This window comes from Ostrinia nubilalis, chromosome 2 (genome assembly GCF_963855985.1).
Source record: "Ostrinia nubilalis chromosome 2, ilOstNubi1.1, whole genome shotgun sequence".
NCBI lineage: Eukaryota > Metazoa > Arthropoda > Insecta > Lepidoptera > Crambidae > Ostrinia > Ostrinia nubilalis.
In genome coordinates this window covers 10,381,547-10,400,077 of record NC_087089.1, presented here as the reverse complement: position 1 = coordinate 10,400,077, position 18,531 = coordinate 10,381,547, and the positions used below count along the sequence as shown (strand labels likewise).

At 38.5% G+C, this 18,531-nt stretch overlaps 1 protein-coding gene and 1 non-coding gene across 2 annotated transcripts in view; both read right to left on the bottom strand.

Annotated features, from left to right (window-relative positions):
* LOC135082799 (zinc finger protein 395) overlaps nucleotides 1-6,257 on the bottom strand; it is a 56,039-nt gene extending 49,782 nt beyond the window's left edge. The window contains exon 1 of the mRNA XM_063977563.1: nucleotides 5,577-6,257. Coding sequence (XP_063833633.1) covers nucleotides 5,577-5,951 — 375 coding nt within the window. The 5' untranslated portion in view covers nucleotides 5,952-6,257. The remainder of the gene's footprint in view (nucleotides 1-5,576) is intronic.
* An 11,972-nt stretch (nucleotides 6,258-18,229) lies between these two features.
* Nucleotides 18,230-18,302, bottom strand: Trnaa-agc (transfer RNA alanine (anticodon AGC)). Its single transcript has one exon. It is a non-coding gene; the product is annotated as a tRNA-Ala (tRNA).
* Between the last annotated feature and the right edge of the window lie 229 nt (nucleotides 18,303-18,531).

Below are 18,531 nucleotides of genomic sequence, written 5' to 3'. Positions count from 1 at the left end.
CTGCTTTCGCCTGCTATTCAAGTAATGCGATATTAATTACAGCGTTGGCCAGTTCAGACCGCTCGCCTCCGCTCGCGATTCGGAATTGTTGTGGCACGCGTAAAAAGAAAACTGATTTATTATGATACCAATTCATGCTTTAATTGAGACCATGTTTGGTATTTGTATTAGCGCAAGATATCACGCATTTTCAATTCTGAACGTTGGTGAAGTATTTCCAATGTATTAATTATCATCTATGTTTATTCTACCTTTAGTCAAATTTGTTTTCTCGCTTTCAAAAAGACAATCACTTTTCATTGTTCACAGTAACATTGTTCAGTTGTTACAATGTCGCATTGTTTTAAAATAAGTGAATCTGAAACAATCTATACCTACATATTAGTTACACAGGTGCACTTTCACACTCGTAGAGCCGCGTCCCGTCGACCGTCCTCTTTAGGGACACCCGAGGCTTGTACGAAATGTCCATAACTAGGCCGCGGGAGATCACGATTGTATGAAATTACGCAAAAGTTACAGCTTTCGCGAATGGCTTTCCTGATACTTGACCTCCCGCAACTGTGGCGCGATTGAAATCAGAGTGAGGTTGTTGTTTATTTTCCGTGCGAGTTGTCATGGACATTAGCGGCTTCTTGTGCCACTTAGCCGCGGACAACCCGCCGGCCGGGTTAGCTGATGTTAGCCACCGCGGCTAACGGTCCCGCGACCGGCACCGCGCACGTGAAAATAATTCTTGACGCGATTTTGTAACGAATACCGTTACTCGGTTCCGGGCCTGCCGCTGACCTTATTTCTCGGCCGCGCACTCTTTATTTCTGTATCTTATTGCCCGACACATTATAGCCGCTGACTTGCTTACCGTTTACGTTATTTTGAGTGCTATTAAAATTAACCGAAACGCTGCTCCGCAATCGGTATTACGCATGAGAAAAGTAGGGCGCGGATCGCTTTCAATCGTCACCTGAAATTAGCTCGGTTCCGTGACTGAGCCACTTGTTAATGAACCGCTATTTGGTTTGCTAGTTGACAAGTTGAGAATGTGTATTTTTTGCGCGCTACGTAACGCTATTCATGTTTGCTTTGGAAGCCGGTAAAATAGAGTGAGGTTGTTTACGAGCTTCGCCGGCCGGCGTCGGCGTGAGTCAGTCGCAGGTTCAATTGAGCTGATTTCGCGTAGCATGCGAGCGGATTTGCCGGTCGCCGCTCGCGCCCGTGTAAATATCGAGTGACGCAGGCGGCTCCGAGCGACGCGTGCGCATACAGCGGGGAATACCGCGTCACAAATCTGATAACGATGACTTGTGCATTGAAAATTCCAGTTTCAGCAATTATCCTTAAATTGATGACGTCATTATTTGGCTTTCCGCTAGTGCGCATTTCATTTAGCTAGAGACATAATTATTTTATTTGTTATCTTCCGACTTGTTTTGATGATTCGAGAGCCATGTTTTATCTGAGCGTGACGTAAACCACACTGCCTACACAACAGGTTACACGATAAATAGGCATAATAACCAAGGTGTAAACAAGTGGTTATTTTGTTTCAAATAAGCCAATAGGTACTTGATAAATATCTGATTTTAAATGCGTTCAGTGTCGGCGTTATGTAAAAGTTATCGACGCATTGTAATGAAAGTCAATTACCTGGCGTGGAATTGCAGTTAACAACGAGCCATTGTTATTTATTGTTGAATAAAATTAAAAGTGATAGAGAAATGGTCGAAGCGAAAAATGTGAGTAGGAATCCGTTAAGCGCGTGTTTGAAAGCATGCATCGTTAAATAAGTTGTAAATGTTATTTTATGAGTGAAAAGTGCAGTGGCACGAGGCGCGTCATGCTAATATCGCGTGCTACGTCACTATCTACGCAGCGCGATGCGCGGGCGCTGCCGGCCGGCTTCCTAGTTGTGTCACCACGCTACACTACACCTCTAATGCGCCATCATCATAATTTATTCTAACTTTCATAAGTCAGGTTTCTATTATGCTACTTTAAGACACATATTTCGTAGCAAAAATATATTAGAATTAGCCCAAAAACAATTAAATGATAATCGTATTTTACAAACATCTTCATATCTTATTTGTAAACGTTTATCGTTCCGTTGGCCTTGTGAACGGATTTTATACATTTTAACGATCGAGTGCATTACCATAAAAGCAGTTTTTACTCAATATTGTAAATAAGAGTCAGCGTCCGGGTAATAAAGTTGAAATCAAACCTTCGAAAGACCTTGTCGATCGCAACCGGCTGCGGGTAGCGGGTCAAATGGGTGATTATAATTTATCTCGAAAATGTGTACATTCGATATTGTTGTGTACAATACAAATAGTTGGGACTAATTGTCGACTAATATTCGGGCGATAAGCGCACGAGATACGCGGTAATGACGCGGGAGCTCGCCGGCCGGCGCTCATTCTTTTGAAAACATTCACGCCTAGCCTCGTTGTACTCAGTTGCTAACTACGCTATTTATGAAACCATTAAAATATTTAAAAGACCAATCAAAAGAGTGTTATTCCAAAGTACATTTAAAAACAATTGAAGCAAAACTCCACAATGGCTATAAACATGACATAATGGCGTAGCGACACAAAATTAACAACATAGCAAAAGCTCTTCTAACAAAACAAATGACTCACGTGCTACGACTGAAATATAAAACAAAGATTACATGAAAAAGTAGGAATTTAATTGATTTGACCATTAGGTACATTTAGACTGAGTTGCACCATCTAACTTTAACCGTAACGATAACGCGGTGTTTATTATAGAGTTTGAAAGATTTTTGACGTTGGTTAAAGGTAAAGTGAAATGGTGCAACCCAGCCTTAGCTTTACTGTGGTAAAGTTTTATATGATTAGACTCTACAATAGGATGTACCGGCATTATGATAGTTATTAGCGCTGGCAGAGGCGTCTACCTGTTACTAAGACCGGTGCGTAGAGTAACGGTGCGGCCGAATTTAAGAATTTAGCGCACACTAGCCATTACGAGCTTCGGAACGAGCGTTGGCTTTTAAGTAGCCCCTTGTTACTGAAGCACAGAAGCCCATCATAAGAATGCTTACAACTTTTTTTAACTGAATCACCGTTATGTCACTTTTTATCTAAGTGATTTGGCTGAAATTAGTAGTGTATCAGACATATCCAATATACCTGAATGTTAATAATATGTTAATTGTGATTGATTAGTGGATTGTCTTACGTCAACTGCCTGTATTTATTCTATGCCGTTATTTTTTTTGCAAAAAAACAATGCAACAAGAAGTGTGCATAGAATACAAATGAGTTTAGCCATGTTACGAAGTATAATAGTGAGTATTTTGTTTATTACTTCCTACTTCTGTAAAAAATATTAGAATCTCTCTTACTACTGCGCCGTAGCTTGTAACATAAAACGCAATATTTCTTATGATGTGTTATATTTAAATCACTTTTATCAATGAAAGCAGTAATGTTTTTGTTTGTTAGTACATATTGCGTAGCGGAAGCCATTGTATATCTTATCTTTAAATAAGCAGTGCATACTTTTTGAGGTGCCAAAATGTATGTTGCGTGGTTAAGATGTGGAATAATGATAATAATATGATAACGTTAACCTTCGCCATTATCAAAATGATATACTCTATCATTAATATAAATTATCTGGTAAGAGAAGGATTACTTTCAAACCCGATTACTGAAGGAACGTGCCAATAATCTTAATTCAAAACGTGTCAAATCGGACCTTGTACTGCATTCATGTGAATGCTTCATTACATATCATAATAGTTACATATGTCACTTCGGCTTCTAATGTAGGTATCTATGTTGTCATTTATTACGATAAAGTAATCATTCGAAGTTACGGAAAACCGCATAGTGGTAGATTTATAGGCTGTTTGCCTACCTATTCATAGATAGGTACTGTATCGGTCCACGATAACGTTTATCACACCGCAGCATGTTTTACAACAAAGTGGACCATGGGACTCAAAACCTAAAACTACATGCAAGTGATATGATGACCATTATGCCGAATGACAGAAAGGAAAATACAAAATAAAGGATAATGAGAAAGGTGTGATTAATTTCTGTGAAGTTGCTAATGAATAATTATGTTTCATATTTAACTACGAAATTCTAAGGCTGAGTTGCACCACCTAACTTTGACCGTAACTATATCGATAACCGGTGCTTTTTGTATGGAGTTTGACAGATTTTTGACGTTTGTCAAAGTTAAAGTAAGATGGTGCAACCGAGCCTAAAATGTTCGACGAAATATTTAAAATTTGGGAATGTATCACACAATCGATAACCGGTGCTTTTTGTATGGAGTTTGACAGATTTTTGACGTTTGTCAAAGTTAAAGTAAGAAGGTGCAACCGAGCCTAAAATGTTCGTCGAAATATTTAAAATTTGGGAATGTATCATACAAGTTATACCTTATTATTATTCTGTGGTTATACTGAAAACTTACAAAGAAAGATTGAGGTGCACAACTTTTAATTGCATTGCAAATGAGGAAGCCAGTACGTTAAAATTAAAAAGAAATGAAACAAAGAGACGATGAAGTCTCCTTTGATATGTAAACGGCAATCGTGATCAAGACTTATGATAAATGGAACAATCGGTGTCATGAAAACGTCGAGTTATTACCAAGTAATTAGTAGTTAATCTTGTAGCATGCGTCAGATGGCACCGCGGGGTGGGGGGAGGGCTGCTACACGTGTGGAAGGGTCAATAGCAGCGCTTTGTCCACGCACCGCGCTGCGCCCGCGCAATGTGCATTCGTCTTTGTTTGCGTGCAACATTGTTGCCGGTGCGATTAGAGCGCGTGGAGAAACAGCCTTTTTTATGCCTTAAATTTTGAATTTACATATTTTCAGCGCAGATCAACCGACAGACTTAATTTGGCATTTCCTTTCATTGGATTTGTGAGCAGGGAATAAACTCAAGCTGTTTGTAATATTGAATATGCAAATTAAAACTGACACGACTTGATTAGATCACGTAAAACGTCACTTATAAATTGGTTTTGAGATAAAATTTACTATTCTTGAACCTCTTTAACATAATTTATATTAAAAACAGAAATACGATTGCTAAATTAGCACTATTGTTGCAAAAACAGAGCGAGATAACGAAAAATATCACCGCACTGAATAATTAATTGAAAATAATTTTGAAAAAAATATTCGTTGATGTCTTTTCTAGGGCCGTTTTGATTTCGGATGCGATCGAGACAAATTAAATTAAAATTACTAACTTACAATAATTATTTAAATAAAATATTTGTATGGGGAAAATACCACAAATAAACTATTCAGTCATGTATTACATCACAGCTTGTTATGATATAAAACGAATTGTCCGCATTGAATCACAGCGTCGCATCGTACGCGTTTAAGTGTTATTTGCACATGGATTTTCCAATTTCTGAGGAATAATAAATATTATGTGTTAAATTCTATGAAGCAACACGTAGCTCACACAAACATCCTAGTCATGTAGAGACACGCTTGAGAAATCTCGGCCGGCGCGGATTGTAGAGTTGCGCTTTTGACAGAGGGATGAACAAAAGGTACCAACCTCGGCGGCAGGCGCATGCACGAGGACGCCGAGCTCGTCGGTGTCGTGGTCGTGGCTCTGCACGTCGGCGCGCACCTCGCGCCCGTTGTAGGTCAGGTACACGCGCTGGCCGGGCCGCAGCCGCACCCCCGCCATGCCGCGGAAGCCCGGCCCGATCAGCTCCGCATCACGGTACTCCCGGGTCAACTTGCCACCATCGAAACGCACGGTATAACGAGTATTCGGCGTCAGATTAATACAGTTGTTGTTCTCCGGGAAAGGAGCCGGCGTCTTCACTGCCTGAATCATCCCCGAGTAGTATAAACCGTCCTCCCCGAGGGCCGCGACGCGGGTCCCTATGATGGACCGCTTCGCCAGCCGCTTGCCTGTCGACATCGTCTCTTCAGTCCACACAGCACTGTCCAAACACCGATACACAACTTCAAATCGCCCGGCGAACGCGTTTCGCGGGGTAGCCGTCGCAGAATTTCAGATTTCGACGCGATTCACGCTGCACTTCCGGCACTTCAGTGGGCCGGGGCTGGTCGCGGGTCTCGCGCGGAAACATAATACGCGGGCGGGTCCTCGATTGGGACAAAGGGGAATCCTTTCGCGATAGTAAACTTCGCACGTGAGCTCACAGCGAACGACCTCAACTGACGCGGTTCGGATGAGAACTGGCTGGCGTGCGTGTGGCGCGAATAGCGGACGCCGACACCGGCCGGCCGGCACGGCGAGCGGGATCGGCGTCGGCTATCTCACTCTTTTGTTTTGATACTCAGCTGTTTGCTGGAGCGAGACGCCGCGCGGCGGGCTCGATGTGAGGGAGTGGGAAGGCTGTACTCGTGTGTACGGTTCGGGCAGAGCCGGGAAAGTTCGGTCGGGTTCGGTCGCTATTTAGAGCGGGCGGGTGGCGGCGGGGCGGGCGGGCCGCCCACGGGCGACATTGAGGCGCGCCTCGTTCGCACGTGGAGCACTAACGGGATTGCACAACGCACCTCGCCGGTGCCCGCTCGCTGTTAATTCGTGACACAGTTTCTATTAGGATTCGGGGTCGATTCAAATGTCAAGCAGATGCACCCACTTATGCAACTTGCGTGACCCCGCCGACTACGCACTGAGCCATTAGGCTACTATGCAATAACGATTACATACTAAGTATCATCCAGAAAGTAGAGCTGATAATCTGTTTATTTCATTCACTTTACGAGTACTATCACTACCAATCTGCATTGTACTAGTTCACACGTGTAGAACATGCAGTATATACTACGAAAAACGACTACAAGACATGCAAATTAACATAATCGTAAAAGAAAAACACGCATTCACTCTATATTCATATAGTAGGTACATATGCGGACTTGCGTCATTTTATCTCATTAACAGTATTTGTTTTAAAGCCATTACTTAAAACATAATACAATTTGCTTGTACGTCTGTCTAAGTAAATACAAATCTGTCTCTATTTTTAAACTGTCTCGAACTTTAGCATTTGTCATCAAAATATTCAAAAAGTATTTTTATGACATAATTAACTTAAATAGTTCAGTAACTATGTCGGAATTTACTGCTCTAGCTCTACATCTTATAGTCACCCAGTAATAACCTTAAATAAGGCGCATTTTGAGATTTAAAATTAAAATGTTTACTTTTTGTCAAGTTTACGGTTAGCACAGTAAACAGAGCCCACACTGCCCACGTTTCTTTCACATTTCTAAGGCAAATTGATGGTCAGTTGTTTACATAAAATTGTTGACGAACTCTACCTATCACGTTAGTGATAATTTGTTGAAAATTGCTGCGTGATAATTATAATTTATTAGTGGTGAAGTAAAACTAATGCAATAAAAACTATTGTCACGTCAATTTACCAAATACTCTTTATCATACTTTTTATTATTAGTCAAAATATTTCAAGTCAAATCATGATTGAATTGTTTACTTCAAGGGCTTTATGTCGTAATATTTTAATTGGTACTAACGTAAACAAGGGAAAGTGTTTGAAGAGGTTTCGTAATATGCCTCCTCCATGAAACAATGAAATGTCAAGGTTGACGTACCGTAGCGGTGATGTGCGGACGGAATTTTGGACTTGTGAGCTACGAGAGAATGTAATCGATATGACGTAGCTGAGAGACGAGGCATGTGCGTACTTAGATATCAAAGCGAACGAGCGTTCAAGAGATTTGAATTAGAAATTTTATTACATAAGCACGCATCATTACCGTTTATTTCGCAAGCAGTTTCACAGATCATGTTAGCTAGCTTCATTTAAAAGCAATTTGTAGAACTAATTCCGCCGAAGAGCCATTTGTACAAAACAGATTCTTAATTAACACAATTGTCACCTTGCATCAACATAACGTGTGCAATGCCAAGCCAAGTAATTCTGCATAAATGGGGAACTCAACGGACTTAATTATTACAAGATAGGAAAATTGTTCAAATTACCAACTGTAAACTTAACTCAGGAAAACCAACTTATCTCGTCGCACCAGCTAATTGATCTTGATATTTGCCAAGTAACAGGACAAAGGCAATGAAGATAACACTTAAGTCGACTTCGTCTTAAAAGGGCAGATAAAGTTTTCCGCCTCCGGACCGCTACGTAGATTCCGCAGAATAAACCCAATGTCGCTGTAATTAATACGCCCTTCAATATTTAATTCATTAACATAGGATTAAAAACTATCCAACAGATATAATAATTGATAATTTGATAAGCATGTTTACGTTATTATTATCGGACAAAGAACGTCATCACCCGCGGTTGGGAAGCTCTACATTCTACGTCTTATGAATTTTTCTCCCATGTGTAATCTTTGAAATATTTCTATATTTATTACTGAGTACTAAATTATTCAATGTGTCAATAGATGTCATCAAGTTCAGGACCTACGTGGAATATCCAGATTATTTTAGGAGTATCCAAAATTAACGATAAATACTGACATAAGTTGATAATACCTACATCTTGATAAATACAATAATAGTCTTATCTTCGTGAATGGTGTTTGTATTTAGTTATTAATTGTTGTAGTTATTAATTGCTCTTTATATATTGTGTCCTGAATCTATCTTCTCGAATGGTTTTTCTTTTAGCCTAACTTCTTACTGTCGGTGACTAAATATCAATGTTTTAGGCACAAACATTTTTTAACTCAATGAATAGTTAAAATTTTAAGCACATGTACATTAATAATGTCTATTAACTAATTGAATACAATTAAATTATTGCCATAAGGATACCTGAGAAGGGTACACTTTTGCAACGTTGATTCGGATGCATTTAATGTTTGTGTTAAAGATAACTGTATATTATGAATAAATCTATCATAATGTCAATGGTGTGACATTGATCTTATCGCGGTACCTTGGTAACGCGAATAGGTAGCGCGTATGGAAATCTTATCACAGTTTAATAATATCGCGAGGAAAGCGATTGTTTCAAGAGGCCAATGTTGAATCTAACAGGAAATAAACTATAGTTATAATGATTTGTAATAAATCATTCAGTTTAGCTATAAAACTGGAAAAATGTGCAGGTTTAGTGTAATATGTAAATACTAGGTTTGATAGTCATGTGTGTTATAAGTATGGTTTTCCGAAACACCCCAGCACATTTAAATAAATTACCAAAAGATAGTAAGAGTTTGATTATAATTAATTCGAAAGCTCATAATTTTATTGAAATGTTAATACTACCCAGGTAAGTTAGTGTTCTCTAAAATATGAATATTGATTGGCAATATTCAGATACCTCGTAAAATCTATTGAAAATCCATAGAAAATGTAATAAAGTTACATAAAGTGACGGGAAATTATAACTACCTATATTGTACCTATGTAGAGTCGTTAGATAACCGTCTGTAAGGACAGGAACGGAATCGGCGAGATGTTGATAAAACAATCTGGTCACGGACCGATCCTATCACTGTACCTTACACGGCGTTTGTGATGTAATCACAATTCATTTAAATTACTGTATTCGTAGGAATTGTATTAAATTACTATGATTTTAGGTTTCCAATGGCTCTATCAAGATTACAAGTTAGTCCATCACTTCTTCTCAAACTAGTTGATTACAGTAATGTTGACCCCTGGTGGTAAGACAAGCTATGACGTTTAGGACGTGTGTTAAGGTGCCTTGAAAAGAGTCTTAATAAAAAAAATACTTTTTCGTTTAAGAAGAGAGATAAAATTTTGTTAACGCAGTCAAGTAACGATTATTACAAAGTTATTACAAAACCGCTGAAATGCAGATTAAAAGGCATGTCTTTCTACACTCACTAGTAAATGACAATTCTGCAATATTTTCAGCTAAGAACATTGGATTTAAATCTGCAATTTATCGTTATTTTGTAGGTGTGCGAATTAGCTACAGTAATCAAAAGTAAGGTAACAGTTACGTAACTTCGCACTCACGTTTAGTTACTAGCCAGTGTTGCCAGGACACCTGTTCTTGTACTTTATAGCTGATAGGCAGATTAACTCGTAACTTACATCTTAAGACACAACTTGCATTACTTTACGATGACAATCTGTTTTCTGCTTTTCTCTGTTGTTTTCAGTTAAATATTGAGGTTTATGTTTGTTCGACATTGTTGAGAATATGTTACGCGTATCACAGTTGGCAATGGGACAGTTTATTTGTCTCTGATGTCAGGTTCACATGTTTGAGATTCCTCGCAGACTGTAAAGTGAAAATATATTTCTTCGTAAGGTCAAAACCTTGACTGGCTTGCAAGGATGAGCTTTTACTAGATTAGAAGAGCTGACCTTCCCTTTGAAGGTTATACGTTAGAATCAGTTTATACTGGTCCGTATCTGTTGAGTTAAATCAATAGCGTATAACGTCTCCTGCAGGAGTGCAACTCAGAGAAAGTTAAAAGCAATAAAAAATCTTAAATTCTCGACGTGTTTCTTTAATTTTTAGGGGTTCTTGATTACTTAGTTTATTTAGTTATCTTACAAGACTGAAGGAAATACGAAGACACAAGGTTAAAATTAGCACTGGTTTGTGAGAAACATCGTCATCGCCGGGGCTGGCAAGCGTTCATTTTAGGGTAATGAATGCAAATCGAGCGAAAGAAGGTTTCGATACTGGTTTCATATCCTCTTGACTGACGATAAGGAACGATTATATCAGAAGTAGCCTTCATATACAAAATTGCAGACTACATTTTAAGAAATAACTTTTAGTAATGAATATTCATTTTAAGATATCGCTGTCAGCAATGATAGGTAGCAATAATACCCAGACTTTAAGGGTCTAAAAAAAAGGCAAAGATAGAAAATAACTTAAATTAATATACCTGCAATATCTTAGGAATTGTAACGAAATCAATGAAAAACTAAATAAAGATAAATGCATTTCTTTTTCTTTCACAATTTCTCAAGCATTCAAAGCAATGATCACGTAAGGGTTGCATCACGTGTGCACTAATCTAATCTGAACACGTTTTGATGTTTATAATAATGAAATTTATATTCCCCTAAAGCACGTACGACCTGAGAACGTTGCGTATAACTTAAGAACAAACGTACGAGTGTGTTGTTATTGCACTTTATGATCTACTTCTTCAGAAGTGCCAACCAAAGTAGATAATTTACTTAACGATGTGTAAGCTCATTACTGACCTTTACACCTTCGGTTTACAAAGTTAACCTTGATGATAGAAATAATTATGTGCTCAGAAAAAGTTTTGAAGTCAGTTGCATAATCTGCAGAATTCTCAGTACAAACTTTACTGAGAGAGCTTTAAGATGGTAGAGACGATTATTTGAACATGGGAACTCAGCCAACTATTCTCGCAATACCTTAACCATTTTTTGCAATTGCAGCCTTAGCAAGAGAGGTACCTGCCCATTAACAATAATCAAAGGCAAAGGCTTCCCAGTTAAGGGGGTCAGTAGTGAAAGTCACTGCGGCGCAGGTACCTATTAAGTAGAGATTTTGAGATAGCCATCAGCAACATGTAACTATTTTCAAGATTAAAGCACATACGCCATTGAAAGTAGCGGCACAATTGCTTTTTTAAGTTTCTAATTAAGTGAATGGTCATCATTGACACATTCAGAAAGATACGAAATTAAAAGGAGCGGATACCTACATAATTAGATGCTGCTGGTAATTTAACTGGTGGATAATAAGCAATTGTTATAAGAGAGAATGATAAAAATTGCGATTTTGTTAAAGTAATTTTTCCAGAAATATCTAAGTAAGTATGTATTGTATATAACCTAGTTTATTGAATCCCAATTCTATTTTAGCGTTAAAAAGACAAACGATATTTCTCAGAGTAATTATAATATTCAAGATATTCCATAACCAATTTTCGACGGTGTCTTTAAACTACGACCTGAAACTTTGTTTGGTAGACTTTACTTGAAATTCAAAATTAGTGCCAACTACGGACCAAAAAGTTAAAAGTTAGATGTTTATATTGCTAATCACGAACGGAATGTCTAGAGGACACTGTTTTACTATAATAGGGTGATTTTAATAAATATTTTTCCAATCATCTTGTATGTAGCCCTTATAAGAGCAAAGACAACATACGAGTACCTTCTAACATAAACATACATTAAGTTCAACAATAAGTTCAAAATTGCTATTTTTGAACTTATTGTTGAACTATATAACCTTACAGGCTGATTACACGTATTAAGTAGGTAGGTAGTTATGTAACTTTTTTTATCTTAATTTTAAGTCTATATCAAAAAGTATTTAAGTACCTAGTCAAACTCTTGTTTACTATGAAACTGCTTGTCAAAACGTGTTGATTGATAAGCCCCGCCCACCAACTCAACTTACCCGAAAAATTAAGTAGGTACCTACTTATCTACTTAACACGTGTAAATCGGCCTTTAGACATAAGATGCTGTGTTCAGCTTGTATTATCATGGATACCACCAACAAAAGTGGCTCGATGAATGCACACAGAGTCCTGTCTCTGTGCGCGCGCGCCCTCTCGTCGGCCAAACCGCCCAGGTGTTTGCGTTTTTATGTTTTTTTGTTTACCCTCTACAACCTGTTCCCGGCCCCTGACGCATATCACGCGCAATGTATCCATGGCAACCATGAGATAGGTTGGTAAGCTGAGCTTTAAGTTAGGCAAAAGTTGTATGACGATTATACCTTTTTCAAGTAATTACAGTTGCTTTCTGATTGACCAATAGTATGAGATTAATCTTGAAATAGATCTAACTATAGGTTATGGCTAATGGAAAAGTTTCTCTAGATTAACAGAACAGTAAACTAACAAACAGTTCAGTCTAGCTTAATGATAGGATACCATTCAATGTTTAGGATTTAACAATGTTAGGTGCATTCATCGTGTATAAAACAATAGTTAGTATTAGTACAATACATGTTAGATCTATTAAGCTTATTATTTGCACATCTCTTGTGTTGATTTTATAATCCATTACTAATTATAACCGTTGAATCAAAACAGCACGATAAAAAATGAAATCGTAAAATATAGTTTTTACTTACAACTACTTTTACATTAACAAACCAGGGAATTAGCCACGGATAATTGTTATTTAATAGGTAATTAATTAATTCAACACAACTTTGTGTGTCACCAAGGCTTTCACTGATTGGTTACTTGGTTACATACAAGTCGTTAAATTGTTTGCACAATATGCCAAAACGCATTAATTACTCATTGCGAGTGACCTCGTTTCTTGATCAATTGTTATTACAAATACAAGCGTTAAATGTACCTATCTTGGTTTATGAAATTGAATTTAGTTCATTACAGGTGTGCAGTAATAGTGATTGATGATCTTTCATTGGCTGCTCACTCATCTAGCATGCCTCATGCATTTGAATCTGGAAATCTTACTAACAAAAATAAACGCGATTAATTTTAAACCCCACTGTTTATTTATCTAGTTATTTTGCTAAACCTATCTTTTGTTGTCCAAAAGTAAATTATTTCTATCCTTTATTTGTAAACTTGCGAATTATCCAGACCCGCCTTTACTATGGTGCAAGGTGTGCAGTGCACATGCGATCCTAGAGTCTCACTTCACCTCCAAAGAGACCGGTGTACCGTGTACTTTGCTACGATATTAAGTTATTTGAAATTCACCTTTTGTACCCGAATTTCCCTTCACTGGAGAATATTCCATTTTGACCGGCCTACAAAAAGGGCGCCAGGGTATTGATTGTACGCGCTACATGGGCCAGAGCCGCCTCTGAGTTTAGCGCAGAATATAGTAAAAAAAAAATAGCATAGTTACTAAGGATAATGATTAGTAGGCCAGTAGAATTAGCTTTTAAATCGGAAATAATTCCTACAAAAGATTTTATTGCCTTAATGGCTTCATTGGTTGCCCATTAAGACTCTCCTAGGTTTTCGACTTCGACGGAGTTGTGCTTAAGTGGTGGGGGCCCCCGAAAGGGGCGCTTTTTAGGTTTTCCGGTTATACCGCGTAAAGGACTTACCCTATCGAAAAGTGGTCTTCCTGACGGTTGAAGGGCATTTAATCTCGCATTAAATAAGACCAAATTCATATGTTTTGGACAAACCATTCTCGTGCAAATGTTCGGCAAAGTAGAAGATATGTGTATAATTAATGACCCTCTCCACGTCCAATAGCTCGTCACCCGTAGGCTCCCAAGCCTTGTAAAGGATCGCCTTAACCAGCGTATCCCTGTCAAGGCTCACGAGTTGGATTCGCTTATCCTTTTTCGTCCCAGCCGTTCCTTAACTGCGGTTGCTGCACCTCTTCCTGGCACTCTCCTGAACGACTCTGTGTTACCTAATGTGGCTGCCCCTCTTCCTTGTACCCTCCTGTACGATTGCATTGCTTAACCATATGCCTGGTCCAAGGTTCGACGCCACAAAATCAACTTCGTACGCGTGAAAATAGTTTAAATACTATTTTCCGTGCTTGCAACATTTTTCTTTACTGCTTCGCCTCTATTAGTCGTAGAGTGATTGTATATATTCTATAGCCTTCCTCAATTTATGAGCTATTCAACACAAAAATAATTATTTCAATCAAACTAGTAATTCTTGAGATTAGCGCGATCAAACAAACAAACAAAAAACTCTTCAGCGTTTTAATATGAACTTGTTGTTGTTGATTTTTGGCGTCGAACTTTAGACCAGGCATACGGCTAGGCAACGTAGTCGTGGAGGAGGATACAAGGAAGAGGGGCAGCCACAGTAGGTAACACAGAGTCGTTCAGGTGAGTGCCAGGAAGAGGTGCAGCAACCGCAGTTAAGGAACGGCTGGGACGAACAAGGATAGGCGCATCCAGCTCGTAAGCCTTGATAGGGTTACACTGGTTGAGGCGCTCCTTTTCAAGACTTGGAAGCCTGCGGGTAACGAGTCATTGGACGTGGAGAGGGTCATTAATTATACACATATTTTCTACTTTGCCGAACATTTGCACGAGAATGGTTTGTTCAAAACATATGAATTTGGTCTTATTAAATGCAGGATTAAATGCCCTTCAACCGCTAGGAAGACCACTTTTCGATAGGGTAAGTCCTTTACGCGGTATAACCGGAAAACCGAAAAAGCGCCCCTTTCGGGGGCCCCCACCACTTAAGCACAACTCCGTCGAAGTCGAAAACCTAGGAGAGTCTTTATGGGCAACTAATGAAGCCATTAAAGCACATAAATCTTTAGTAGGAATTATTTCCGATTTAATTCATTTTTGTGTTTAATTCTACTGGCCTATAGGGCGTTAGATACATACAAATAATTTGGTCAATGAGTTTTATGGTACAGGATAACTATGTCATTAACTGAGTTAATGGGATGAGCAATAATTCACCTAACACTTAGAAAAATATACAGGATATTCCAAAAATAGTACCGAGCGGAAGTTCAGAGATAGAGCACCCTAAGGGATATCCAAACCAACCCCAAGTATGCAAACCGATTTCTTAAATTCATTTTGTTACCATAATGCCTTGTATGTAGAGGTAGGTGGCAAAAAGCATACAAAACGAAAAAAAGTGTACACTAAAAGTGCAAAAAATAGCAAAGGGTTGATCGGGCGCACCTCTCGAGTTTCGTTTGACGCGATTTTTGGGACAGCATGTGTATTTTTTGTCAAAGACGTTTTGTTCCTAATTGCCAAAAACTTGGTGTTGTGTGGGGTAGGCGGCTGGCTGTAAAAATTGCAATTAGTTTTGCAGCATGCAGAAGTAGGTATAAGGTACGAGTATCGCATGAAATAGGTAAACATGTCGCTCGACATGTGATATTCTGAAATTGGACAAAATATTACCTACTAGAGACAAAGCAGGATAATAAGACCCAAAATTATTAGTCGATAACTGCAGCAGAATGCATTTACAAAATTGCTTACAAAGTAGGTACCCCTCTTGGAAGGTTTTATGTACCTGGAAATTATTCTTGTAAAATGCCGGCCAAAAATTTAAAGTTGGGGTGAGTTGAGCCAATGGGAACCGGCACAACCGGTCACGTGGGTTTGTTGTGCCGATCAGCTGTTGCCGGAATGTGAACAAAAAACGTCAACAAATCCTGCGCCGGCGCAGTCCCTCCACCAGGGTTACCTGGTTTTTTGTTAAAAAGACAACCAATATTGTTGTTGAAAACTTTCATCAATTTTCATCTTTACACCACCCTCATAGAGACTAGAATGCTTCAATCTTCTGGAGGGACAAAAAATAAAACCATTGCAGTCGGAAGGACAGTTCAGATTTGTATCCGAATAACAAAGGTGCCCATAAAATCTAATATCGTTTGAAGGGCGGTTTGTCTTTCTTTTTCCAGTAAGAGGAAAAAAAATGCTTTCAAAGAAATCAATACAATGGCCTCAAGACCAACGAAGGTCTCTTAAACCGATTTGCACTTGTAAATGAACATATTTCTGGTGAAATGGTTTCATTGTAATTGCCTCCTACCTCGCTTTTCAAAAGATCACTAAAACTCGAAAACTGGTAAAAATTTACTGCAGTCTAAGTACTTATGTATTAAGCAATTTATTTCTTACCTTTTTATTTCTTTAACGTTCTTATTTATTGTGCCTATACTAATTATGTTTGATCAGGAAAAAGGCAGCAGGTAAACTAAATTAACCTCTAGTAATTCCAGTTAGTCGATTCGCACTCCTAGTTTATTTAATAACACTGTTTGCGCATGATTCTTCCTCAGGTCATCATTATCCTTTTCCTCGTTTATTACGCGGTCATTTCCTGGTGGGCCTGGGCAAATGACAATAGGGCAATTATCCTCCCAATGCGAATGTTGCGGGCAAATATAAAATTGTCTACGGCTTTCCTCTATTGTCCAATAAATGATAAGTACTATCTAATTAGATAGAGTACTCGTACTTCGCATAAGTTTTAGATCTGATGCATTACATTGTGTTTGTGAGTAATTGATATGTTTAAAGTGTATGCTTTAAAATGTGTATAATAGTAAGGGTAAATGAATGTACAATGGCAATCAATAGATATAATAGTTACGAAGATGCTTTGTAAAAATATTGGTTAACTACATATCTACGAAATTTATTTTCTAAAATGAGGGTTTTCGTCATTGAAAAATCCGCCAGATGGCAATACGTAGACGCGAGGTCCAAATGCTGCATGATTGGTGGATTTTGACATATCTGTCAATGTCATGTCAAAAAATAACCGATCATGCAGCATTTGGACCTCGCGTCTACGTATTGCCATCTGGCAGATTTTTCGTAGGTAGGACTACCCTTACGAACAGTGACGTCAGAAGTTGCGAAATAAGTCATTTAGTTTCTGCTAATAAGCTTTATTAAGCATTATTTGTTACTTATCCGGAATAAAGTTAGTTCGTTCAAGCTATTTTTAAAGATTCTTGTTTTTCCCAACACTGCACTATTATGACGCAGTTTATTCGACTAGCCACTGCGCGTTGAATTTCTTGGAAAATCATCTCTTTGTAATGGCGCAGTTACATGCGGAAAAGCCGGGAAATTGATCGAACTGTAGCGTGAGCACGCGCACCGAAGTATGGGCGATCCACGGCGAAATTAACAGAAGTGGGTGTTTACACTATAGGTCTCGATCAATTTCCCGCATAGTGTAACTGCACCAAGGTAGGCAAAGCTACCGCGAACACTTCCGACTTGCTCTTGCTACGTATCACTATAAATCAAAACCATTAAAGAGCAGCGAAAAGGAAGATAGCAAGCGTGTGAGGTTAAAATTAATATGAAATTATGTAGTGTTTTCCCTGCACATACCACAAAGGGCCTTGATATAAATAGGTAACGTGTGCATGGACGTATCTTTAACGAGATAAAGCTAGCAAACCACGATTATTTTCGATAACAAGTCTCTGCGGCTGCAGACTAAACAATTTCAAAACCACAATAACAAACCATAAAATTCGTAAAATTACTGGGAATTTTTTGTTATTCCAATTTTTCTATGATAAGGCGATAGTAGGTACAAAATAATTTAAATATGTATTATACCTATTTCCTTTGTGGTTGACTAAATTATTATTATTAGCTTAGAAGTCAGTCTCAAAGATAAAAAATAAAGTCTATTTATTAGGTAGGGACACGTTTTCTCACATCGTGAAACGTCGTTACAGATTTAAAATTATATCAATAGGTATTTTTTTTAATATTATTAAAAAAAAACAAGAAGAAAACATTTATTTAACAAAAAAAAAAACAAAAAGATTGGAGGCGCCGGGTATCGATCCCGGTACCTCTCGCATGCTAAGCGAGCGCTCTACCATCTGAGCTACGCCCCCTGATGCTAGTGAATGCGAAATATTCAATAACATTGTGCGCGCGTCGTGTCGGTGTCAAGATTGCGTACATTTACACAATCTACGCAGCAAATGGCTACCAATGCGAAGTTTACTTTCACAAACGTGCCAAGGTGAGCGTTATCATCATGGTTATCTACAAGGCAGTTGATGAAAGGAGAATGTGCGTACCTCCTGCAGTGCTACTTCCGCCGAATACGGCCGCTTTCTT